A 24838-nucleotide genomic window follows, 5' to 3' on the forward strand; every position below is an offset into this window, starting at 1 on the left:
CCGCAAAACGTGCGCTCAACATGAGCTGCAGCTGTTCATTGGACAAGCCACATTTTTGTCTTTTTTGAGGAAAGTGTTTTAAACTGCCATGACCGCTATTGTACATTGCACTTCCATAAAAGTTTGCATCATAAGCATTAATTCTGAAAATGGTGTCAACGTTCTTTGGTTCGTAATGTGTTTGTCATTTTTGCTGTATTAAGGGAGCCCATCCAGTGTTAGGCTGCCTGGTTATCATTCTCTCAGTTATCCAGCCCATATTGGCTCTGCTGCGCTGTGGACCAGAACATCCATGGTAAATACCTGTGTGTGTGTGTGTGTGTGTGTGTGTGTGTGTGTGTGTGTGTGTGTGTGTGTGTGTGTGTGTGTGTGTGTGTGTGTGTGTGTGTGTGTGTGTGTGTGTGTGTGTGTGTGTGTGTGTGTGTGTGTGTGTGTGTGTGTGTGTGTGTGGTATTTGTGTCCTCATCAATTGATTCTTCCCCCTTAGTTGATACATGATCCTGATCATGTACAGTGTTTTCCTCTACTGCTGCAGGTTACTCCTGGTCTCTGTCGTCCTTAACTGGTTTCTAAATTATTATTATTATTATTATTATTATTATTTTCAATGCCTGATGATCTTTTAATATTTTACCTTAATTACCTACGAAAATTGTTATCAATCAGTCCTTTTCATAGTCATGCGGATGAGCAAACCATAGCCCTCATTGCCATTGCTTGTCTCTGAACGTTCTCCAATTCAACCCATTTGGGCTGAGCAGAACTTCTCAAGGCTGAAGCTAAGCACAGGCTAGCAGCAGGGCACTGGCTGAGAGGAGGATATGCATACAGCCCTAAAAGTTGCTTTAGTATACTCTTAAATTAAAAAGAAAATATCTTGTGTTTAGAAAGATTGCCCACAATAGCTCCACCAGAATTAACACTGCATCTCTAACCCTTCTATTTAAAAGAAAGCATTGGTTCCTACACATCAAGACTCTGGTTTGAGAACAATAGAATGCTAGATAAACAGTAAATATTCAATGCTTGTTAAGAACATTTGGTACTCAAACGCAACCCTCATAATAAACATTTCATGAAAAATTGCCAAAATGTACAGGTGTAGGATATGGAACATAGAGTGCTCAGAGTAATCTGTAATGCAAACACAATTAAGAGTTTCCCTGTCATAGTTGTGTCAAGGTGTACCTACCACTTTTTTCTGGTGTTACAGTATCAATCATTTTCAATATTCTTTAGGACAGTTCTCATTGAATATTTTCATGATTATTAAGTTTCAAATTCTTCTTTCAGCAGCCGATAATTTAATATATTACCTATTTTCTTTGACAGGAGGTTTTTGTTCAACTGGTCACATGCTTTCAATGGTGTGGCTATAAAAGCTTTAGCAGGTAAGCTTTTACTTAATTTAATAAGTTGCCCTAAGTGCAATAGTTGTTGTCTTTGTTAGAGCACCCTCAAATAAAATGAGATTATTTGTACTCCACTACTGCTGCTACTACTACTACTACAACTGTTCACCATTGCTGCAAGTTTTGAAAATGTTGTTTTTATGTGCATTTACACAGTGGCAGCCACATTCACAGGCCTGAAGATAATTGACAGCACCCTGGACCAATGGCTGATAAAAGTGATGGGAGGTGCGGTTGGCTGGGAAGCTTTTATCTACATTCTGTTTGAAGTCAATTTGAAATTGAAGGTCAACAATACAGGTAAACATTACATTATTTTATATCTTTCACTAATAAATGGAATTGTGTAAAGTGGTCATTGTTACAGTGATCAACCACATAAGTTGATCTTTTAAGCCTAAACAAGGATTCAATTAATACACAAACTTGCATTTGAGCGGCTTGTAGACTGGCCTATCTGGCATAGGTTGGGTGCTAAGTTAGGTGATGGTGATATCGAGGTTCAAGTTGTCATACTTATCAATGTTGCCATGGGCTATGAATCTGGAAATATCTTCAATTTGTTGAACTTTTGAAATAGAGGAGGACCATTGTTATTGTGAAACATTAATCAATACAAAAAAGTGTATTAGTTTAAATGTTTCAGAGCTCTTAAGCCAAAGAGAGAGTTAGTCAGATCTAGTGGACCCCTATATAGTGAGAGAGTTAAACAAAAAACAAAAAACTTCTGATATAGAAAAAGTACATTACAGTCAGCAACCCTTTAGGTGGAGAATCAGCAGTAAAGATATGACTGGTCGAAAGAAAAGAAAAGTAGAGAAGTGAGTGCCCTTAAAATCTCTCTGCCTTTTTTGGCATAGAGTCGAACAGGACTGAATTGCAAGTTGAGGAGTAAATAAGGTGACAGGTAATGCAACAACAGCATAACTTCATCCATGAATAGTAGACTTTTTACATTTTTAAACATAATGTACACTTGTTTTGGAAATGTTAATCTGTCCTTGTGTAAAAATGTTTATTTATTGAGAACGAAAGTGAAACCCTGCTTAATAAAATTCAATGTAAGTGTGAACTAGGCCTGCAGTAACCATTTTTTATTATTTAGGGTTAATTTAAAAGACACATATAAAGAGACAAACAGAAAACTGCTTTTCTGATTGGGATACCACTGTTTAAACTTTTGGGGTATGCTTTTGATGTTGGCTTTTAATTTTTTATGTATATTACCAGTGGAAATCCTTTTTATTGAGCAGCAGATTAAACATTTCTATTTCCTTTGGATTACAGATACATTGGAATCAATATTGGTAAGACAAAAGGCTTAATGCAAAAATCTATAAAATACTGCCTTTTTCTAATTTTCATTTCTTTCTTTTTTTTTGGGTCAGAAAACAGTTGATGCCCTGCTGATGGCTTTATTTCTCCTGGGAAACAGTGCCTTTATGATTACACTGTTGGTTGGAATTGGGATGGTATAATAAGAAATGTAATTAAATGTTTGAATACAATGTTTGGATGTCTAATTTGATGGCCCTACATGTTTTGTGTTACAAAGCCACATGTATGAAGTTGTACCATGTATGAAAGTTACTTCAACATTTTTTTCAGTTTTTTTTAATTTGCTGTAATAAACATTTAGTTATTTTACCCACTATACAGGAAAGGAAACTGAGCTTAATCCATTGTGAATTGTTTTTCTTTCTGTAACATGATTTTATAATGTTTCTGACTTCAATGTGATCTCAGTTTTGTAAGATGGAGATGGCCTGTTGACAAAGCTGTGGCTAAAAGCATTCTGCAAAATTCTTGTAAAAAAGTTGAGTGTCGTACAGTATGTAGTACTTCATGGATATAGAATTTTAATTTCACTATTGAGTTTTAATTTGAACGTTTAATGTTGAATTCAACAGACTACCAAATGTTTCTAAAAGTTTATTTAAAGAATAGATAGCCTCACCGAATGTAAGAAAGTACTTTATATTCATTCTGTTATTATTATTATTGTTATTATTGTTATTATTGTTATTATTATTATTATTATTATTATTATTATTATTATTATTATGTCCACCATTTTACAGTTTTTATACATTTTTTGTGTCATTCAAGAGCTTTCAATCACATCACCCAAGTTGTATTGACCTGACTTTCATATTTAAATATTGCCTACTAAAACTAAGTTGCTCTTAAGCTTTTATTGACATCATATAAACATCTTTAGCAGTTGGACATTTTCAGATTCAATTTTGTGAGTCAAATTCCTACAAAAAAACAACAACAACCAATTATGCTGGTGTTTATATTTATTTAGTTTTGTACATTTCTAAGATATTCTGTTAGCAAATGACCACTGTGTAAATACAGTGATGAAAAAAAGCATGTTTATCTAAATAACATCAGAATGCTATCTGCTCTTTTGATCCAATTCCTTCAATAAATGAAATTATTGAATGCTGTCATTCACATTCTTCTTTTGAAATGGTTAATTTTATATCTTGTACATCTTTTAAAGAACACGTTTTATTTTTTTAAATAGCATTAAAATAGTTATATATTTGTTTCTTTTCCAAACCTTAATCCCTCTAATGGTGTTTATGTATTTATCGTCATGCACCAAAGCAGATCATTATTATTATTATAGTATGTTAACATATATATTGAGAGAAAATGGATCTTGTGCATTAATAACATGCAATTATTAGAACAATGATTACATCAATTCTAAGTGAGCTTTAATTGTAGTCAGTAGTAAGTAATAATATCATTCTAGTGCGTTAGGGTTATTTTTTCTAGTACAATAATTGTATCAAAATTTGTGCAATAATAATCCAGTGAGTCACTGGAGGTGACCCTGGCAAAAGACAAAACACATCAAGCTAACTCTATTCATATTTAGTGCTTGTGGGGTCAGTTCTACTGTTTAGGGCTGCCCTCGTCTGAATATTATAACTATATTACACGTATATGATAGGATAGCATTTGGTATACTGAACCCAGTGATGACCACTACACTACGGAAACTGCTGAAAAGAGGTAAATGCGCGTTTGTGCGTACTTCTAACATTTGTATTTAATTGTAAACGTTTATATCGTCCTCCTCAAACACACACCACTCCGTGATGCCAAAGCAGTGGCGGAGAGCAGAGTCAGACTGCTCGGACCAACGCTGCACTGTCCTTGTCACAGGTCGGTCCCTCTTCAGTCTCTGCCGGTAAACGGGGAGCAGAAGAACAGATATGTGGTCTGACTTGCCGAAGGGGGGGCGGGGGAGGGCTTTATATCCATGCCGGAAAGGAGTGTAAACATGGTCCAGTGTATTTCCACCGCGCGTGGGGCAGCTGACGTGCTGATAGTATTTCGGCAGGACTTTCTTCATGTTGGCTCTGTTAAAATCCCCGGCCACAATAAATGCGGCCTCTGGCCGAGAAGTCTCTTTCCTGTCGATAATCCCATACAGCTCCTCCAGCGCTGTGTTGTTGTCAGCGTGCGGCGGAACATACACTGCTGTTACAACAACAGATGTGAACTCCCTCGGCAGATAAAAAGGCCGGCATCCGATCATGATGTGCTCTAGGCTGGGAGAACAGTCCGAAGAAATGATCTCCACATCTGAGCACCAGTTGTTGTTAATCATGAAGCAGACACCTCCTCCCTTGCTCTTCCCTGAGTTTTATTGTCCGGTCCTGGCGATGAATGGAGAATCCGTGTGGAGCAATGGCGGCGTCCGGTATCGTGGGGTCGAGCCAAGTCTCCGTGAAAACCAAAACATTACAGGTCTTAATGTCCCGTTGAAATGCCACCCTGCTACGGAGTTCGTCCAGTTTATTATCCAGGGATTGGACATTTGCCAGAAGTAAACTCGGTAGAGGAGGCCTGTTTTCACGTTTCCTCAGCCTGACCAGGACCCCGGCCCGGGAACCTCGTGGTCTCTTCCTCCTGCGCTCCACAGGTAGAGCTCCAGCAGGTAAACACGGAGACTCTCCATTGTTTGCAGGTCGTCGTGGATTATTGCTGTCCACCAGCGACCTGATGTGTAAAAGTTGTTCTCTATCATATTGGATGATAGGGCTCGCTTGGGCGGTTTGCATGTTGCAAAAAAAAGTTAAAAACAACCAACAAAGTAAAACAATAAAAACACTAAGATGTGGAGTTGTTGAGGAGCTCGAGACACGGCAGCCATCCTCGGCGCCATCTTGCACGGTAGATGGATAGGTAAGAAGCTGACTAGCCGTGCTACTGTTTAGGAATAGCTGATAGCTGATAGCTGATAGCTACGCGCTCACTCCAATTTGCATGACATGTAAAAACATGGTATATTAGCTTTGTTGTTGGCAATGTGTATCTGATATTTTAATCGTGTCTTTATGAGTTGCATTTTCCTGTGGTGGTCATGGATAGGCTATCCTACCATTCAAACACGTTGTGTTCTGGAAAGCATTAAAGCAATGGATGTTTCAATTTCTTCATGGTTGAGACAACGCAGTTGGATGTTTCAAGGCGTATTGTACAAGGAACTTTAACAAGTTATGTTGGAAGCCTAAGCAATAAGAAGCGGTCACTTGGTTTTGCTGTGGTGAAAAAAATGACGAGTGTCCGAAAAAAAACACTGTTAGACATAATGACTAGCTTACGCTCTTTTGATCTGTCTCAAGTTGCATTACAGTTTATGCCTAGACAACTAAAAACGTTTTTGTGGGGGGGGGGGGGGGTGTGTTAACATTCCATTCAGTAAGCTCACTAACAGTATGTAGATTGGAGCAATTTTAAGCTGAAAGTATAAAAACATTTAACCAAGGAAATTATTACTACAGGTTTAATTTTATTCAGTAAGACTTAAAACATACAGTATTGTGTGTGGTGCCTTAGCTTTGGTGTCAATTATTGCTAGATATATATATATATATATATATACAAAATGGCGCTTGGCCCTTGGGTGATCAAAAGTGCCCGGGCCCTTTTCAGATGCCAGTCCAGCCCTGTGACAGCAGGATAGCATTTGGTATACTGAACCCAGATGCTATCCCCTATATGACCATTGACGTCTCGAAGAGCGCCACCTACTGTCGAAGTGCCAGAGTTCACGCCAGAGTACTCCTCGTTGGTATAGTGGACAGTATCTCTGCTTGTCACGCAGAAGACCGGGGTTCGATTCCCCGACGGGGAGAATGATCAATAACATCTGGTCTTTATTCACAAATCGATCAACTCGCAAACTAAGAGACCCGTGGAAACAGATTCAGATAAGCAGATCCCAATGGTGTATGCCGTTTCCAACTGCCATACATAGACGGTTTGACAAAGGTTGTTTTGTAAAGAGTCATCATTATAACATTCATGACAAACCTTCTATGTGCATGATTAAAATCATCGAAGGACAAGTACAATTGATGACCACGACATCTTTTCTTGGTGGATGTTGAGCCTTTGAAGTTTCCTCGGGATCAAAGAAGTGTGAATCTGCCCGGTTTAGAGCCATGGACCTTTCGCGTGTTAGGCGAACGTGATGACCTCTACACTACAGAAACTGCTGAAAAGGTTAAATGCACGGTCCAGCGTAGATGAAACATTCATATTCAATTGTTAACTTTCCAAATTACGGACCACACGGTGATTCTGAGACTCAGAGAGATTTCAAACTGGATTCAGCAAACCAGATAGAGTAACAGGTCACACAGCTTTATTGTCACGGACTTTCGTGACAGCAAATGTATGCTGATCCAGAATGCTATCCTTTGTATGACCTGTAAACTCTCGAAGAGCGCCACCTACGGTCAACCAACAATTGTCTTGAAAAGACTCAACATTGAACTGCTGACCATTACTGGGGATATTCTTTGGAATTGGAAAGAGCCTTTTGAAGAATTCTTGAGTCCTTCGAGCCCCTATAACTACAGCATATTCCTGAAAGATTTTGTTACACTATCTGCTTTTCTGAGAACTTTTCTTGGTGGAGTTATTTGAAGTTAATCAGGATCAAAGAAGATTGTTTCCGCCCGCTTTCGAGCCGGGGACCTATCGCGTGTGAGGCGACCGTGATGACCACTACACTACGGAAACTGCTGAAAAGAGGTAAATGCGCGTTTGTGCGTACTTCTAACATTTGTATTTAATTGTAAACGTTCCAAACGACAGACCACATGGTGATACTGAGACTCAGAGAGATTTTAAACTGGATTCAGTCTAAGCTGCATTGTCATGGACTATTATGACAGCAGGATAGCATTTGGTATACTGAACCCAGATGCTATCCCCTATTAGACCATTGACCTCTCGAAGAGCGCCACCTTCTGCCACGTGCCAGAGTTCACGCCAGAGTACTCGTCGTTACTAGAGTGGATTGTATCTCTGCTTGTCACGCAGAAGACCGGGGTTGATAAATAACAGTTGATCTTTTTTGACAATTCGATGAACTCAAAAACTAAGAGGCAGGTGGAAACACATTCGGATAAGCACGTCCCTGAACTTTCCAACGGTGTATGCTGTTTCCAACGGTCATTTATATGCATGTATGCAGACGATTTGACAAAGGTTGTTTGCAAAGAGTCCTCATTATAACATTGGTGACAAAGGTACTACGTGCATGCTTGAAATCATCGAAGGAAAAGTACAATCGATGACCACGGCAACTTTTCTTGGTGGAGTTTGAGTCTTTGAAGTTCTTCGGAATCAAAGAACAGTGTTTCCGCCCGGTTTTGAGCCGGGGACCTTTCGCGTGTTAGGCGAACGTGATGACCACTACACTACGGAAACTGCTGAAAAAGATTAAATGCAAGGTGCAGCGTAGATGAAACATTCATATTCATTTTTCAATTATGCACACTATGGACCACATGTTCATTTCTGAGACACAGAGAGGTTTTAAACTGGATTCAGTCCCAACTGCAGTGTCATGGACTATCATGACAGCAGGATAGCATTTGGTATATTGAACCCAGATGCTATCCCCTATATGACCATTGACGTCTCGAAGAGCGCCACCTACTGTCCACGTGCCAGAGTTCACGCCAGAGTACTCCTCGTTAGTATAGTGGACAGTATCTCTGCTTGTCACGCAGAAGACCGGGGTTCGATTCCCCGACGGGGAGAATGATCAATAACATCTGGGTCTTTATTCACAAATCGATCAACTCCCAAACTAAGAGGCCCGTGGAAACAGATTCAGATAAACAGATCCCAATGGTGTATGCCGTTTCCAACTGCCATACATAGACGGTTTGACAAAGGTTGTTTTGCAAAGAGTCATCATTATAACATTCATGACAAACCTTCTATGTGCATGATTAAAATCATCGAAGGACAAGTACAATTGATGACCACGACATCTTTTCTTGGTGGATTTTGAGCCTTTGAAGTTCCTCGGATCAAAGAAGTGTGAAACTGCCCGGTTTTGAGCCATGGACCTTTCGCGTGTTAGGCAAACGTGATGACCTCTACACTACAGAAACTGCTGAAAAGGTTAAATGCACGGTCCAGCGTAGATGAAACATTCATATTCATTGTTAACTTTCCAAACTACGACCACACGGTGATTCTGAGACTCAGAGAGATTTCAAACTGGATTCAGCAAACCAGATAGAGTAACAGGTCACACAGCTTTATTGTCACGGACTTTCGTGACAGCAAATGTATGCTGATCCAGATTGCTATCCTTTGTATGACCTGTAAACTCTCAAAGAGCGCCACCTACGGTCAACCAACAATTGTCTTGAAAAGACTCAACATTGAACTGCTGACCATTACTGGGGATATTCTTTGGAATTGGAAAGAGCTTTTGAAGAATTCTTGAGTCCTTCGAGCCCCTATAACTACAGCATATTCCTGAAAGATTTGTTACACTATCTGCTTTTCTGAGAACTTTTCTTGGTGGAGTTATTTGAAGTTAATCAGGATCAAAGAAGATTGTTTCCGCCCGCTTTCGAGCCGGGGACCTATCGCGTGTGAGGCGACCGTGATGACCACTACACTACGGAAACTGCTGAAAAGAGGTAAATGCGCGTTTGTGGCGTACTTCTAACATTTGTATTTAATTGTAAAACGTTCCAAACGACAGACCACATGGTGATACTGAGACTCAGAGAGATTTAAACTGGATTCAGTCTAAGCTGCATTGTCATGGACTATTATGACAGCAGGATAGCATTTGGTATACTGAAACCCAGATGCTATCCCCTATTAGACCATTGACCTCTCGAAGAGCGCCACCTTCTGCCCACGTGCCAGAGTTCACGCCAGAGGTACTCGTCGTTACTAGAGTGGATTGTATCTCTGCTTGTCACGCAGAAGACCGGGGTTGATAAATAACAGTTGATCTTTTTTGACAATTCGATGAACTCAAAAACTAAGAGGCAGGTGGAAACACATTCGGATAAGCACGTCCCTGAACTTTCCAACGGTGTATGCTGTTTCCAACGGTCATTTATATGCATGTATGCAGACGATTTGACAAAGGTGTTTTGCAAAGAGTCCTCATTATAACATTGGTGACAAAGGTACTACGTGCATGCTTGAAATCATCGAAGGAAAAGTACAATCGATGACCACGGCAACTTTTCTTGGTGGAGTTTGAGTCTTTGAAGTTCTTCGAAATCAAAGAACAGTGTTTCCGCCCGGTTATGAGCCGGGGACCTTTCGCGTGTTAGGCGAACGTGATGACCACTACACTACGGAAAGTGCTGAAAAAGATTAATGCATGGTGCAGCGTAGTTGAAACATTCATATTCATTTTTCAATTATGCACACTATGGACCACATGTTCATTTCTGAGACACAGAGAGGTTTTAAACTGGATTCAGTCCCAACTGCAGTGTCATGTACTATCATGACAGCAGGATAGCATTTGGTATACTGAACCCAGATGCTATCCCCTATATGACCATTGACGTCTCGAAGAGCGCCACCTACTGTCCACGTGCCAGAGTTCACGCCAGAGTACTCCTCGTTAGTATAGTGGACAGTATCTCTGCTTGTCACGCAGAAGACCGGGGTTCGATTCCCCGACGGGGAGAATGATCAATAACATCTGGTCTTTATTCACAAATCGATCAACTCGCAAACTAAGAGGCCCGTGGAAACAGATTCAGATAAGCAGATCCCAATGGTGTATGCCGTTTCCAACTGCCATACATAGACGGTTTGACAAAGGTTATTTTGCAAAGAGTCATCATTATAACATTCATAACAAACCTTCTATGTGCATGATTAAAATCATCGAAGGACAAGTACAATTGATGACCACGACATCTTTTCTTGGTGGATTTTGAGCCTTTGAAGTTCCTCGGGATCAAAGAAGTGTGAATCTGCCCGGTTTTGAGCCATGGACCTTTCGCGTGTTAGGCGAACGTGATGACCTCTACACTACAGAAACTGCTGAAAAGGTTAAATGCACGGTCCAGCGTAGATGAAACATTCATATTCAATTGTCAACTTTCCAAACTACGGACCACACGGTGATTCTGAGACTCAGAGAGATTTTAAACTGGATTCAGCAAACCAGATAGAGTAACAGGTCACACAGCTTTATTGTCACGGACTTTCGTGACAGCAAATGTATGCTGATCCAGAATGCTATCCTTTGTATGACCTGTAAACTCTCGAAGAGCGCCACCTACGGTCAACCAACAATTGTCTTGAAAAGACTCAACATTGAACTGCTGACCATTACTGGGGATATTCTTTGGAATTGGAAAGAGCCTTTTGAAGAATTCTTGAGTCCTTCGAGCCCCTATAACTACAGCATATTCCTGAAAGATTTTGTTACACTATCTGCTTTTCTGAGAACTTTTCTTGGTGGAGTTATTTGAAGTTAATCAGGATCAAAGAAGATTGTTTCCGCCCGGTTTCGAGCCGGGGACCTATCGCGTGTGAGGCGACCGTGATGACCACTACACTACGGAAACTGCTGAAAAGAGGTAAATGCGCGTTTGTGCGTACTTCTAACATTTGTATTTAATTGTAAACGTTCCAAACGACAGACCACATGGTGATACTGAGACTCAGAGAGATTTTAAACTGGATTCAGTCTAAGCTGCATTGTCATGGGCTATTATGACAGCAGGATAGCATTTGGTATACTGAACCCAGATGCTATCCCCTATTAGACCATTGACCTCTCGAAGAGCGCCACCTTCTGCCCACGTGCCAGAGTTCACGCCAGAGTACTCCTCGTTAGTATAGTGGATTGTATCTCTGCTTGTCACGCAGAAGACCGGGGTTGATAAATAACAGTTGATCTTTTTTGACAATTCGATGAACTCAAAAACTAAGAGGCAGGTGGAAACACATTCGGATAAGCACGTCCCTGAACTTTCCAACGGTGTATGCTGTTTCCAACGGTCATTTATATGCATGTATGCAGACGATTTGACAAAGGTTGTTTTGCAAAGAGTCCTCATTATAACATTCGTGACAAAGGTACTACGTGCATGCTTGAAATCATCGAAGGAAAAGTACAATCGATGACCACGGCAACTTTTCTTGGTGGAGTTTGAGTCTTTGAAGGTCTTCGGAATCAAAGAACAGTGTTTCCGCCCGGTTTTGAGCCGGGGACCTTTCGCGTGTTAGGCGAACGTGATGACCACTACACTACGGAAACTGCTGAACAAGATTAAATGCATGGTGGAGCGTAGATGAAACATTCATATTCATTTTTCAATTATGCACACTAAGGACCACATGTTCATTTCTGAGACACAGAGAGGTTTTAAACTGGATTCAGTCCCAACTGCAGTGTCATGGACTATCATGACAGTAGGATAGCATTTGGTATACTGAACTCAGATGCTATCCCCTATATGACCATTGACGTCTCGAAGAGCGCCATCTACTGTCCACGTGCCAGAGTTCACGCCAGAGTACTCCTCGTTAGTATAGTGGACAGTATCTCTGCTTGTCACGCAGAAGACCGGGGTTCGATTCCCCGACGGGGAGAATGATCAATAACATCTGGTCTTTATTCACAAATCGATCAATTCCCAAACTAAGAGGGTCTGGTCTTTATTCACAAATCGATCAACTCGCAAACTAAGAGGCCCGTGGAAACAGATTCAGATAAGCAGATCCCAATGGTGTATGCCGTTTCCAACTGCCATACATAGACGGTTTGACAAAGGTTGTTTTGCAAAGAGTCATCATTATAACATTCATGACAAACCTTCTATGTGCATGATTAAAATCATCGAAGGACAAGTACAATTGATGACCACGACATCTTTTCTTGGTGGATTTTGAGCCTTTGAAGTTCCTCGGGATCAAAGAAGTGTGAATCTGCCCGGTTTTGAGCCATGGACCTTTCGCGTGTTATGCGAACGTGATGACCTCTACACTACAGAAACTGCTGAAAAGGTTAAATGCACGGTCCAGCGTAGATGAAACATTCATATTCAATTGTCAACTTTCCAAACTACGGACCACACGGTGATTCTGAGACTCAGAGAGATTTTAAACTGGATTCAGCAAACCAGATAGAGTAACAGGTCACACAGCTTTATTGTCACGGACTTTCGTGACAGCAAATGTATGCTGATCCAGAATGCTATCCTTTGTATGACCTGTAAACTCTCGAAGAGCGCCACCTACGGTCAACCAACAATTGTCTTGAAAAGACTCAACATTGAACTGCTGACCATTACTGGGGATATTCTTTGGAATTGGAAAGAGCCTTTTGAAGAATTCTTGAGTCCTTCGAGCCCCTATAACTACAGCATATTCCTGAAAGATTTTGTTACACTATCTGCTTTTCTGAGAACTTTTCTTGGTGGAGTTATTTGAAGTTAATCAGGATCAAAGAAGATTGTTTCCGCCCGGTTTCGAGCCGGGGACCTATCGCGTGTGAGGCGACCGTGATGACCACTACACTACGGAAACTGCTGAAAAGAGGTAAATGCGCGTTTGTGCGTACTTCTAACATTTGTATTTAATTGTAAACGTTCCAAACGACAGACCACATGGTGATACTGAGACTCAGAGAGATTTTAAACTGGATTCAGTCTAAGCTGCATTGTCATGGACTATTATGACAGCAGGATAGCATTTGGTATACTGAACCCAGATGCTATCCCCTATTAGACCATTGACCTCTCGAAGAGCGCCACCTTCTGCCCACGTGCAGAGTTCACGCCAGAGTACTCCTCGTTAGTATAGTGGATTGTATCTCTGCTTGTCACGCAGAAGACCGGGGTTGATAAATAACAGTTGATCTTTTTTGACAATTCGATGAACTCAAAAACTAAGAGGCAGGTGGAAACACATCGGATAAGCACGTCCCTGAACTTTCCAACGGTGTATGCTGTTTCCAATGGTCATTTATATGCATGTATGCAGACGATTTGACAAAGGTTGTTTTGCAAAGAGTCCTTATTATAACATTCGTGACAAAGCTTCTATGTGCATGATTAAAATCATCGAAGGACAAGTACAATTGATGACCACGACATCTTTTCTTGGTGGATTTTGAGCCTTTGAAGTTCCTCGGGATCAAACAAGTGTGAATCTGCCCGGTTTTGAGCCATGGACCTTTCGCGTGTTAGGCGAACGTGATGACCTCTACACTACAGAAACTGCTGAAAAGGTTAAATGCACGGTGCCAGCGTAGATGAAACATTCATATTCATTTTTCAATTATGCACACTATGGACCACATGTTCATTTCTGAGACACAGAGAGGTTTTAAACTGGATTCAGTCCCAACAGCATTCCAGGACTATATACGTGATACATTTGGATACTGAACCCAATGCTATCCCCTATTGACCATGACTCTCGAAGAGCGCACAACTGTCCACTGCCAGAGTTCACCAGAATGTATCCTCGTTAGTTGACTGTAATCTTGCTTGTCACGCAGAAGAGCGCCACACGGGGTGATCAAATAACATTGTCTTTATTACAAACGAATCAACAAACTAGAGCAGTGGAAAAATTCGATAAGCAGACCCAATGGGTATGCGTTTCCAACTGCATACAGAGACTTTTGACAAAGGTTGTTTGCAAAGAGCCATCATTAAACATATTCATGACAAGACTATGTGATGTTACAATCTCGAATCCTCAATTGCATGACAGAACTTTTCTTGGTGATTGAGCTTTGAAGTTCATCAGGATCAAAGAAGATGTGTTTGCCGGTTTTTGAGCCTGGACTTTCGCGTGTTATGCGAACGTGATGACCCCTACACTATACGAAACTGCGAAAAGGTAAATGCCGTGTGAGCCTAATTAACATTATTAATTGTCAACTTTCCAAACTACGAACCACATGTGTGATACTGAGACTCAGAGAGATTTTAAACTGGATTAGATCTAGATTAACAGTCAAAGCTTTATTGTCATCGGACAGCAAATTACTGACACAGAATGCATATTTTGTATACTGTAAACTTCTCAAGATGGCACTAGTCAACCAGTTTAAGACCACTCTGACCATTCATCGAAGAAGAGCGAGAACAACCTTCGGCCCTTAACTACGCTTTCCAGAGTTTCACTATGCCAGAGAACTCCTCTGGTGGAGTATAAGAATCAGGATAAGAAGATGTTCTCCCCCGTTGGGACTTGGTCACCATGACAACCGAAATGGAGTTAAAAATGCACACAAGTTGACATTCTTTACAATTGTCAAACTTCAAAACTAAGAGCAGGGGGAAACAGCTTCAGGAATTTAAACGTTCCCTGAACTTTCATCAACGTTTATGCGGTTTCCAACGTATTTAAAATGCACTTGAGACGAAAATTTGGGACAAATTGTTTGGGAAAAGAACCCCAAAACATTCGTGACCAAGGGGGATACTTTTGGAGGCCTTGAAAATCGAAAGGGGAAAATACCAATTCGGGTTTTACACATCCTTTCTGGAACTCTTGGTGGAGTTATTTTTAAGTTTTCGGAAACAAAGAAATTGTTTCCGCCCGGTTTTAAGCCGGGACCCCTTTTGCGTGTTGGCGCCCTGATGACCACTACACTACGGAAACTGCTGAAAAAAAATTAAATGCATGGTGGAGCGTAGATGAACATTTCATTTTCATTTTTCAATTATGCACACTATGTACCACATGTTCATTTCTGAGACACAGAGAGGTTTTAAACTGGATTCAGTCCCAACTGCAGTGTCATGGACTATCATAACAGTAGGATAGCATTTGGTATACTGAACCCAGATGCTATCCCCTATATGACCATTGACGTCTCGAAGAGCGCCACCTACTGTCCACGTGCCAGAGTTCACGCCAGAGTACTCCTCGTTAGTATAGTGGACAGTATCTCTGCTTGTCACGCAGAAGACCGGGGTTCGATTCCACGACGGGGAGAATGATCAATAACATCTGGTCTTTATTCACAAATCGATCAACTCCCAAACTAAGAGGCCATGGAAAAGGATTCAGATAAACAGATCCCAATGGTGTATGCCGTTTCCAACTGCCATACATAGACGGTTTGACAAAGGTTGTTTTGCAAAGAGGCATCATTATAACATTCATGACAAACCTTCTATGTGCATGATTAAAATCCTCGAAGGACAAGTACAATTGATGACCACGACATCTTTTCTTGGTGGATTTTGAGCCTTTGAAGTTCCTCGGGATCAAAGAAGTGTGAATCTGCCCGTTTTGAGCCATGGACCTTTTCGCGTGTTATGCGAACGTGATGACCTCTACACTACAGAAACTGCTGAAAAGGTTAAATGCACGGTCCAGCCTAGATGAAACATTCATATTCAATTGTCAACTTTCCAAACTACGGACCACACGGTGATTCTGAGACTCAGAGAGATTTTAAACTGGATTCAGCAAACCAGATAGAGTAACAGGTCACACAGCTTTATTGTCACGGACTTTCGTGACAGCAAATGTATGCTGATCCAGAATGCTATCCTTTGTATGACCTGTAAATTCTCGAAGAGCGCCACCTACCAACAATTGTCTTGAAAAGACTCAACATTGAACTGCTGACCATTACTGGGGATATTCTTTGGAATTGGAAAGAGCCTTTTGAAGAATTCTTGAGTCCTTCGAGCCCCTATAACTACAGCATATTCCTGAAAGATTTTGTTACACTATCTGCTTTTCTGAGAACTTTTCTTGGTGGAGTTATTTGAAGTTAATCAGGATCAAAGAGATTGTTTCCGCCCGGTTTCAAGCCGGGGACCTATCGCGTGTGAGGCGACCGTGATGACCACTACACTACGGAAACTGCTGAAAAGATGTAAATGCGCGTTTGTGCGTACTTCTAACATTTGTATTTAATTGTAAACGTTCCAAAGCGATAGACCACATGGTGATACTGAGACTCAGAGAGATTTTAAACTGGATTCAGTCTAAGCTGCATTGTCATGGACTATTATGACAGCAGGATAGCATTTGGTATACTGAACCCAGATGCTATCCCCTATTAGACCATTGACCTCTCGAAGAGCGCCACCTTCTGCCCACGTGCCAGAGTTCACGTCAAAGTATTCCTCGTTAGTATAGTGGATTGTATCTCTGCTTGTCACGCAGAAGACCGGGGTTGATAAATAACAGTTGATCTTTTTTGACAATTCGATGAACTCAAAAACTAAGAGGCAGGTGGAAACACATTCGGATAAGCACGTCCCTGAACTTTCCAACGGTGTATGCTGTTTCCAACGGTCATTTATATGCATGTATGCAGACGATTTGACAAAGGTTGTTTTGCAAAGAGTCCTCATTATAACATTCGTGACAAAGGTACTACGTGTGTTCTGTCCTAGCTGCGCGCTCCTTTGCCCAACTTGACAGACAGCTAACACTCTGAGGGCTAAACTAGCAAATAAAAGACTTGGAAGCAGAAGTGTATTTCCTTTGTTGTTTACTTCTTTCTTTTCTTCTATTGAAGTGTTTTTCCCTCTAGATATTTGTAAAACTGCAAGTAAACAAATAGTACAAATTAAAGAATATATTGGTTCACGTTGCACAAAGGTACATATAGCCTAACAGGCAAATGTTAGCTATAATGCTAAACACGCTACATTAAGGCAGGGTTTCATATCTAATCTAATGATGCTAGTTTCCCAAAAACGTTTTCCATCACATTAAACAGACTACAAAACAAACAGTGGCTCATACAGTATTTTGTGTACTTACAAGTAAAGCCTTCTCAAGCATGAACGTGTTAAGTTAGTGACCATCAACTTCTCGGTAAGACAGAGTACGAGTACAACTATTGCGAATGCACGTTACTTCCTGTTAGTGCTTGCCTATCTCAAAATTAACCACAAGGTGGCAGTAAAACACCATATTTAAACGTGTGCATGACACTCCCCGTCTGGGATTTGAGAAAATACCACTACAACTAAAACTAATGGCATGTAAAACAGAAGCACACAATTTACAGTCTCTAAACAATGAAGTGTTGCTCAATCTTCAGAAGACATAAGAAGCACTGTTTCAGACACAGGCCTCTCATAGGTCTTGGCTGTTCCGTTCTTGATGATCTTTATTTCGACTTTTCTGACCTTACTGTCCTTGTCAGGGAAGGTCTTGTTGATCAGGCCCATAGGCCACTCATTGCGATTGACTTGTCCGTCTTTCATCAGCACCACATCTCCCACCTTGAGGTTTGGTTGATCAGTCTGCCACTTGCTCCGGCTTTGAAGTGTTCCAATATATTCCCGCCTCCATTTGCTCCAAAACATGTCTGCGAGGCGCTGCACTTGTCTCCACTGTTGTTTATGGAGATCTTTTCCATTGAAACCTCCGGGGGGAGGAAGAGGAGTGCACACCTTCTGAGTGAGGAGCATAGCCGGGGTGAGGAGTAAAGGAGAGTCTGGGTCAGTCGTGATGGGGGACAGTGGTCTGGCATTGATGGTGGCTAGGACACCTCTCCGAGTGTAGGGTTTCACTGTGTCAGTGACTTGAAAGGTGAAAGTGTCTTCCACTATGTCCCACCTCAGGCCGAGGCTTCGCTGAATTGGTGTTGCATCAGCGACAGCGTCTAAGCTGAGGTCCTTGAGCCCTTTGGCGCGGTCTTCAGCAGGAAAGCTTCCATAACTTCCCTACTGTTAGATGCGACTTTGTGAAGTCGAATGTTGGATGTGGCGAGCATTTCTTGAGTGCGCTTTAGCGGATTGACGGCTTCGCTGACTGTGGCTCTTGACAAAAGCCCATCATCCACATAAAACTCCCTCTCAACGAAGTGTTGTGCATCCGACCCGATCTCCTCCCCGCCGTGAGCTGCAGCACGTCGAAGGCCATATATAGCAACTGAAGGGGATGGGCTGTTGCCAAACACATGAACCTTCATGCGGTACTCACAGATGTCTTTAGCCAGGTCGTTGTGTTTGTGCCAGAAGAAGCGGAGGAAGTCTCGATGGTCTTCTTGTACAACGAAACTGTGAAACATCTGTTCAACATCCACGGTGACTGCTACGGCCTCATGCCTGAAGCGCAGCAAAACTCCTAATAAGCTGTTATTAAGGTCAGGTCCAGAAAGGAGGACGTCGTTGAGTGACACACCCTGACACTTTGCACTTGAGTCAAAGACCACTCTGATTTGGCCTGGCTTCTGTGGATGGTAAACCCCGAAGATGGGTAAATACCAACACTCTTTTCCATCTTGGAGTTGAGGGGCTAACTCAGCATGATCACGATCAAAGATGTTTTGCATGAAAGTAACAAAGTGATTTTTCATTTCAGGCCTTCTCTCCAGAGTGCGCTGAAGAGAAGCCAGCCGTGTGAGAGCCTGGTCTCGGTTGCGAGTAAGTGTGTGCGGGGTGTTCTGAATGGAAGTGGTTCCACCCACTGTTGGCACTGTCCATATGCATCTCTCTGTCCATGACTTCAAGAAGAGTCTGTCTTCGACAGAGAGCCCTATTTTGTTGTCATCTTTGGTTGTATTAAAGATTGTGCTTCCCTGATTACATTCATGTGGTGTAAGTGTGTCTGGGAGGAGTCTGTTTTCAGACTGAAAGCCATACCTCTCTTTGATGTGGAGCCTGTTCGGACATGGGCTGAAGAAGGAGGGACGTTCATTCTCGAGGACGTTAGTGCGGTAGGTTTTATAGCTGCAGGCTTGTGAGTGTTCCCTAAGCAGACGTCTCCGATGATGACCCACCCTAGGTCTACTCTCTGCGCATAAGGGGCATCGTGTGGGCCGTTCCGCTGTTCTCTCACCTTGTGGACTCTGAGTAGGTCACGACCCAGCAGGAGGAGGATCTTGGCATCAGGGTCCAGTGGTGGGATGAAGTGGGCTATCGACTTGAGATGTGGGTGATGTGCTGCTGCCTCCGGGTTGGTATTTCAGCTCGGTCGCTCGGATGTTGTTGCAACTCGATTAGTGTGGGCAGTGTGAGTGTTGTAGCTCCATCCAGTGACTGCACGATAAACCCTGTGGCTCTTCTCCCTGTCATCTCTCTTGTTCCGGCACATGTGCGGAGTGTGAAAGGTGAGTCTGACCCATGGACGTTGTAACATGTCAAAGAGGTAGACCTGGCGAGGGACCTGTACTTTGATCATCTAACACAGCATATGCTTTTGTCACCTGTTCTGGGTTTGCTTTGGGGTAGAGCTTACTAAGCAGATCTTGGGGCAGGACCTTGAACTTTGACCCTCTCCACAGACTTCGGTGCACTGGGAAGTGACAGCAGGCTGGGGCGTTTCTTCTGCCTCTTCCCCGCCGTAGCCAGAAAGTGGTGGCGGCGGCCCTGGATGAAGAGCAGAGATGTGACGCTCACTTTCACACTCTCTGCACTTGACGATGGCCTTACAGTCTTTGGCCATGTGGTTTGTCGAGGCACAGCACCTGAAACACACACCATTGTCCTTAAGAAAAGCCTTACGCTCATCAATGGGTTTGCTGCGGAACCCCCTGCAGCGCTTGAGGGGGTGCGGCTTCTTGTGAAAGGGGGCACTGCCTCTCCACATCACCTGCATGGGGACCTGAAGCTTCCTGTTTGTCATTCTCTTGTGTTAAATCCGTCTGTGGGCTGACACAAAACTCCTGTACGGCTTCTTAACAACGCTGTCTGGCTTTGGATATTCTGGGCCGCCACTTGGAGTCTGAAACCTGGGTCGTTGCGTGCTCGGGCCTCTTTGGAGAGAAAATCACAAAAGAATGAAAACGGTGGAAAAGGTACGCTATGTGTGGATTTGTACTTGAAGCCCTGTGAGAGCCACCTTTCTTGAAGGTTGTGTGGCAGTTTGTCTATTATCGGGAAATTCCCCTTGCAGTGTCTAAATAGCACAGACCAGGGAGGTAGCCTTCATCTTTAGCTGCATCAATCTCACTAACGAGGTCGCTGAGCTCTCTCAGCTTCACTGGGTCCTTGTTACTGACTTTTGGGAAATGTGAGTCTGTCAAAGAGTGACTTCTCTATTATCTCTGGGACCCATAGCATTCTTCTAAAACGCTCCCAAGCCTTTGTCAATCCATGGGGAAGGTAAGTAACATGCACAGCTCTTATTCTTTTGACATGCTTTGCAGACTCTGGCCCTAACCACTTCAAGAGCAAGTCAAGCTCTTCACTTGAGCTGAGATTTAGTCCATCTGTAGCGTTAGTGAATGAAGATTTCCACGCCCAATAATTCTCGGGGCAGTCATCAAACTTTGAGAGGCTTGAGGTGATAAGATCTCTGCGTGCCAAGTATCTTGCTACATCACTCACCCCTGAAAACGCCATCTTGTGGTCGCTGTAGGAAGTCTCTGTTGGGCGAGGGTCCTCACTGGGCCTGTTGGAGATTGCACTGGAGGAATGTGATCAGGTGTAGTAGTATCAGTGTGCCTGGGTGGTGTTGGCCTCATACTGCTCTCAAATCCGTGTCAGCGAAACGGGCCATGGGTGCACTAAGGCGCTGTCTGGTGGGTGACCCTGGTGTCAGTAAATGAACAGTTGGAAAAGGCGTTCTGGCGTGTCTGGCTTAGGGCGTTCAGTTGGTTGCCATTGCTGTTGCTGCGAGACATACTGCTGTGTTCTTTTCTCAACTTCTCGAATGACTGAATTGCGGTCGCCGTCTACGGATGCTGCTTCGAGCGCAGTGACTTCCGCCATGGCTGCTACCAGCTCCTTATCATGTCTCAAGTTATTCAATTTAGCGTCCAGTTGGTGCTTTCTCTATCAAAAGGTCTGACTCCATTTTAGCATATTGAGCTCGTGCACGGGCTGCCTCCATTTAGCCCTGGCTTCAGCTACTCTGCCGATTGAACTACTGCTGGATGAGGAGACAACTGACTTTGCTATTTCATCTCTGATTTGCTTGTTCTCCATCGTTCTGAACTGCTGTTTGTCGAGCGTTAGCAGTGGTGAAGACGATGAAGAAGAGCCGAGACTGAAGATCACTCTCTGTGTAGTTCTGCTAGCCGTGCAGGTTACTTTTTTACTGTTCTGTCCTAGCTGCGCGCTCCTTTGCCCAACTTGACAGACAGCTAACACTCTGAGGGCTAAACTAGCAATAAAAGACTTGGAAGCAGAAGTGTATTTCCTTTGTTGTTTCTTCTTTCTTTTCTTCTATTGAAGTGTTTTTCCATCTAGATATTTGTAAAACGCAAGTAAACAAATAGTACAAATTAAAGAATATATTGGTTCACGTTGCACAAAGGTACATATAGCCTAACAGGCAAATGTTAGCTATAATGCTAAACACCTACATTAAGGCAGGGTTTCATATCTAATCTAATGATGCTAGTTTCCCAAAAACGTTTTCCATCACATTAAACAGACTACAAAACAAACAGTGGCTCATACAGTATTTGTGTACTTACAAGTAAAGCCTTCTCAAGCATGAACGTGTTAAGTAAGTGACCATCAACTTCTCGGTAAGACAGAGTACGATACAACTATTGCGAATGCACATTAACTTCCTGTTAGTGCTTGCCTATCTCAAAATTAACCACAAGGGTGGCAGTAAACAACCATATTTAAACGTGTGCCATGACAACGTGCATGCTTGAAATCATCGAAGGAAAAGTACAATCGATGACCACGGCAACTTTTCTTGGTGGAGTTTGAGTCTTTGAAGTTCTTCGGAATCAAAGAACAGTGTTTCCGCCCGGTTTTGAGCCGGGGACCTTTCGCGTGTTAGGCGAACGTGATGACCACTACACTACGGAAACTGCTGAAAAAGATTAAATGCATGGTGCAGCGTAGATGAAACATTCATATTCATTTTTCAATTATGCACACTATGGACCACATGTTCATTTCTGAGACACAGAGAGGTTTTAAACTGGATTCAGTCCCAACTGCAGTGTCATGGACTATCATGACAGCAGGATAGCATTTGGTATACTGAACCCAGATGCTATCCCCTAAATGACCATTGACGTCTCGAAGAGCGCCACCTACTGTCCACGTGCCAGAGTTCACGCCAGAGTACTCCTCGTTAGTATAGTGGACAGTATCTCTGCTTGTCACGCAGAAGACCGGGGTTCGATTCCCCGACGGGGAGAATGATCAATAACATCTGGTCTTTATTCACAAATCGATCAACTCGCAAACTAAGAGGCCCGTGGAAACAGATTCAGATAAGCAGATCCCAATGGTTTATGCCGTTTCCAACTGCCATACATAGACGGTTTGACAAAGGTTGTTTTGCAAAGAGTCATCATTATAACATTCATGACAAACCTTCTATGTGCATGATTAAAATCATCGAAGGACAAGTACAATTGATGACCACGACATCTTTTCTTGGTGGATTTTGAGCCTTTGAAGTTCCTCGGGATCAAAGAAGTGTGAATCTGCCCGGTTTTGAGCCATGGACCTTTCGCGTGTTATGCGAACGTGATGACCTCTACACTACAGAAACTGCTGAAAAGGTTAAATGCACGGTCCAGCGTAGATGAAACATTCATATTCAATTGTCAACTTTCCAAACTACGGACCACACGGTGATTCTGAGACTCAGAGAGATTTTAAACTGGATTCAGCAAACCAGATAGAGTAACAGGTCACACAGCTTTATTGTCACGGACTTTCGTGACAGCAAATGTATGCTGATCCAGAATGCTATCCTTTGTATGACCTGTAAATTCTCGAAGAGCGCCACCTACGGTCAACCAACAATTGTCTTGAAAAGACTCAACATTGAACTGCTGACCATTACTGGGGATATTCTTTGGAATTGGAAAGAGCCTTTTGAAGAATTCTTGAGTCCTTCGAGCCCCTATAACTACAGCATATTCCTGAAAGATTTTGTTACACTATCTGCTTTTCTGAGAACTTTTCTTGGTGGAGTTATTTGAAGTTAATCAGGATCAAAGAAGATTGTTTCCGCCCGGTTTCGAGCCGGGGACCTATCGCGTGTGAGGCGACCGTGATGACCACTACACTACGGAAACTGCTGAAAAGAGGTAAATGCGCGTTTGTGCGTACTTCTAACATTTGTATTTAATTGTAAACGTTCCAAACGACAGACCACATGGTGATACTGAGACTCAGAGAGATTTTAAACTGGATTCAGTCTAAGCTGCATTGTCATGGACTATTATGACAGCAGGATAGCATTTGGTATACTGAACCCAGATGCTATCCCCTATTAGACCATTGACCTCTCGAAGAGCGCCACCTTCTGCCCACGTGCCAGAGTTCACGCCAGAGTACTCCTCGTTAGTATAGTGGATTGTATCTCTGCTTGTCACGCAGAAGACCGGGGTTGATAAATAACAGTTGATCTTTTTTGACAATTCGATGAACTCAAAAACTAAGAGGCAGGTGGAAACACATTCGGATAAGCACGTCCCTGAACTTTCCAACGGTGTATGCTGTTTCCAACGGTCATTTATATGCATGTATGCAGACGATTTGACAAAGGTTGTTTTGCAAAGAGTCCTCATTATAACATTGGTGACAAAGGTACTACGTGCATGCTTGAAATCATCGAAGGAAAAGTACAATCGATGACCACGGCAACTTTTCTTGGTGGAGTTTGAGTCTTTGAAGTTCTTCGGAATCAAAGAACAGTGTTTCCGCCCGGTTTTGAGCCGGGGACCTTTCGCGTGTTAGGCGAACGTGATGACCACTACACTACGGAAACTGCTGAAAAAGATTAAATGCATGGTGCAGCGTAGATGAAACATTCATATTCATTTTTCAATTATGCACACTATGGACCACATGTTCATTTCTGAGACACAGAGAGGTTTTAAACTGGATTCAGTCCCAACTGCAGTGTCATGGACTATCATGACAGCAGGATAGCATTTGGTATACTGAACCCAGATGCTATCCCCTATATGACCATTGACGTCTCGAAGAGCGCCACCTACTGTCCACGTGCCAGAGTTCACGCCAGAGTACTCCTCGTTAGTATAGTGGACAGTATCTCTGCTTGTCACGCAGAAGACCGGGGTTCGATTCCCCGACGGGGAGAATGATCAATAACATCTGGTCTTTATTCACAAATCGATCAACTCCCAAACTAAGAGGCCCGTGGAAACAGATTCAGATAAACAGATCCCAATGGTGTATGCCGTTTCCAACTGCCAAAACTAA

General features: G+C 42.6%; 1 protein-coding gene and 16 non-coding genes across 20 annotated transcripts in view; 7 read left to right on the forward strand and 10 right to left on the reverse strand.

Moving 5' to 3' along the window:
• The window catches only part of zgc:163022 (putative ferric-chelate reductase 1), a 49895-nt gene extending 46024 nt beyond the window's left edge, over positions 1-3871 (forward strand). Inside the window, exons 11-15 of one of the 4 annotated variants that reach the window (XM_063912668.1) lie at positions 204-295; positions 1333-1391; positions 1569-1712; positions 2700-2719; positions 2801-3871. In XM_063912668.1, the coding sequence (XP_063768738.1) occupies positions 204-295; positions 1333-1391; positions 1569-1712; positions 2700-2719; positions 2801-2890 (405 nt within the window). In that variant the 3' untranslated portion in view covers positions 2891-3871. The remainder of the gene's footprint in view (positions 1-203; positions 296-1332; positions 1392-1568; positions 1713-2699; positions 2720-2800) is intronic. The other 3 variants (XR_010168369.1, XM_063912669.1, XR_010168370.1) reach the window with 3 other exon arrangements.
• Positions 3872-6504: 2633 nt separating this feature from the next.
• On the forward strand, positions 6505-6576 carry trnad-guc (transfer RNA aspartic acid (anticodon GUC)). The gene has a single exon. It is a non-coding gene; the product is annotated as a tRNA-Asp (tRNA).
• An 820-nt stretch (positions 6577-7396) lies between these two features.
• On the reverse strand, positions 7397-7469 carry trnav-cac (transfer RNA valine (anticodon CAC)). The gene has a single exon. It is a non-coding gene; the product is annotated as a tRNA-Val (tRNA).
• A 620-nt stretch (positions 7470-8089) lies between these two features.
• trnav-aac (transfer RNA valine (anticodon AAC)) lies at positions 8090-8162 on the reverse strand. The gene has a single exon. It is a non-coding gene; the product is annotated as a tRNA-Val (tRNA).
• A 263-nt stretch (positions 8163-8425) lies between these two features.
• trnad-guc (transfer RNA aspartic acid (anticodon GUC)) lies at positions 8426-8497 on the forward strand. The gene has a single exon. It is a non-coding gene; the product is annotated as a tRNA-Asp (tRNA).
• An 815-nt stretch (positions 8498-9312) lies between these two features.
• Positions 9313-9385, reverse strand: trnav-cac (transfer RNA valine (anticodon CAC)). Its single transcript has one exon. It is a non-coding gene; the product is annotated as a tRNA-Val (tRNA).
• Positions 9386-10344: 959 nt separating this feature from the next.
• On the forward strand, positions 10345-10416 carry trnad-guc (transfer RNA aspartic acid (anticodon GUC)). Its single transcript has one exon. It is a non-coding gene; the product is annotated as a tRNA-Asp (tRNA).
• An 819-nt stretch (positions 10417-11235) lies between these two features.
• trnav-cac (transfer RNA valine (anticodon CAC)) lies at positions 11236-11308 on the reverse strand. The gene has a single exon. It is a non-coding gene; the product is annotated as a tRNA-Val (tRNA).
• A 622-nt stretch (positions 11309-11930) lies between these two features.
• Positions 11931-12003, reverse strand: trnav-aac (transfer RNA valine (anticodon AAC)). The gene has a single exon. It is a non-coding gene; the product is annotated as a tRNA-Val (tRNA).
• A 263-nt stretch (positions 12004-12266) lies between these two features.
• trnad-guc (transfer RNA aspartic acid (anticodon GUC)) lies at positions 12267-12338 on the forward strand. The gene has a single exon. It is a non-coding gene; the product is annotated as a tRNA-Asp (tRNA).
• An 863-nt stretch (positions 12339-13201) lies between these two features.
• trnav-cac (transfer RNA valine (anticodon CAC)) lies at positions 13202-13274 on the reverse strand. The gene has a single exon. It is a non-coding gene; the product is annotated as a tRNA-Val (tRNA).
• A 3237-nt stretch (positions 13275-16511) lies between these two features.
• Positions 16512-16584, reverse strand: trnav-cac (transfer RNA valine (anticodon CAC)). The gene has a single exon. It is a non-coding gene; the product is annotated as a tRNA-Val (tRNA).
• A 5801-nt stretch (positions 16585-22385) lies between these two features.
• Positions 22386-22458, reverse strand: trnav-aac (transfer RNA valine (anticodon AAC)). Its single transcript has one exon. It is a non-coding gene; the product is annotated as a tRNA-Val (tRNA).
• A 263-nt stretch (positions 22459-22721) lies between these two features.
• On the forward strand, positions 22722-22793 carry trnad-guc (transfer RNA aspartic acid (anticodon GUC)). The gene has a single exon. It is a non-coding gene; the product is annotated as a tRNA-Asp (tRNA).
• Positions 22794-23612: 819 nt separating this feature from the next.
• On the reverse strand, positions 23613-23685 carry trnav-cac (transfer RNA valine (anticodon CAC)). The gene has a single exon. It is a non-coding gene; the product is annotated as a tRNA-Val (tRNA).
• A 622-nt stretch (positions 23686-24307) lies between these two features.
• On the reverse strand, positions 24308-24380 carry trnav-aac (transfer RNA valine (anticodon AAC)). The gene has a single exon. It is a non-coding gene; the product is annotated as a tRNA-Val (tRNA).
• Positions 24381-24643: 263 nt separating this feature from the next.
• On the forward strand, positions 24644-24715 carry trnad-guc (transfer RNA aspartic acid (anticodon GUC)). The gene has a single exon. It is a non-coding gene; the product is annotated as a tRNA-Asp (tRNA).
• Positions 24716-24838: the final 123 nt, after the last annotated feature.

Source organism: Eleginops maclovinus, chromosome 21, assembly GCF_036324505.1.
Source record: "Eleginops maclovinus isolate JMC-PN-2008 ecotype Puerto Natales chromosome 21, JC_Emac_rtc_rv5, whole genome shotgun sequence".
Classification (NCBI taxonomy): Eukaryota; Metazoa; Chordata; class Actinopteri; order Perciformes; family Eleginopidae; genus Eleginops; species Eleginops maclovinus.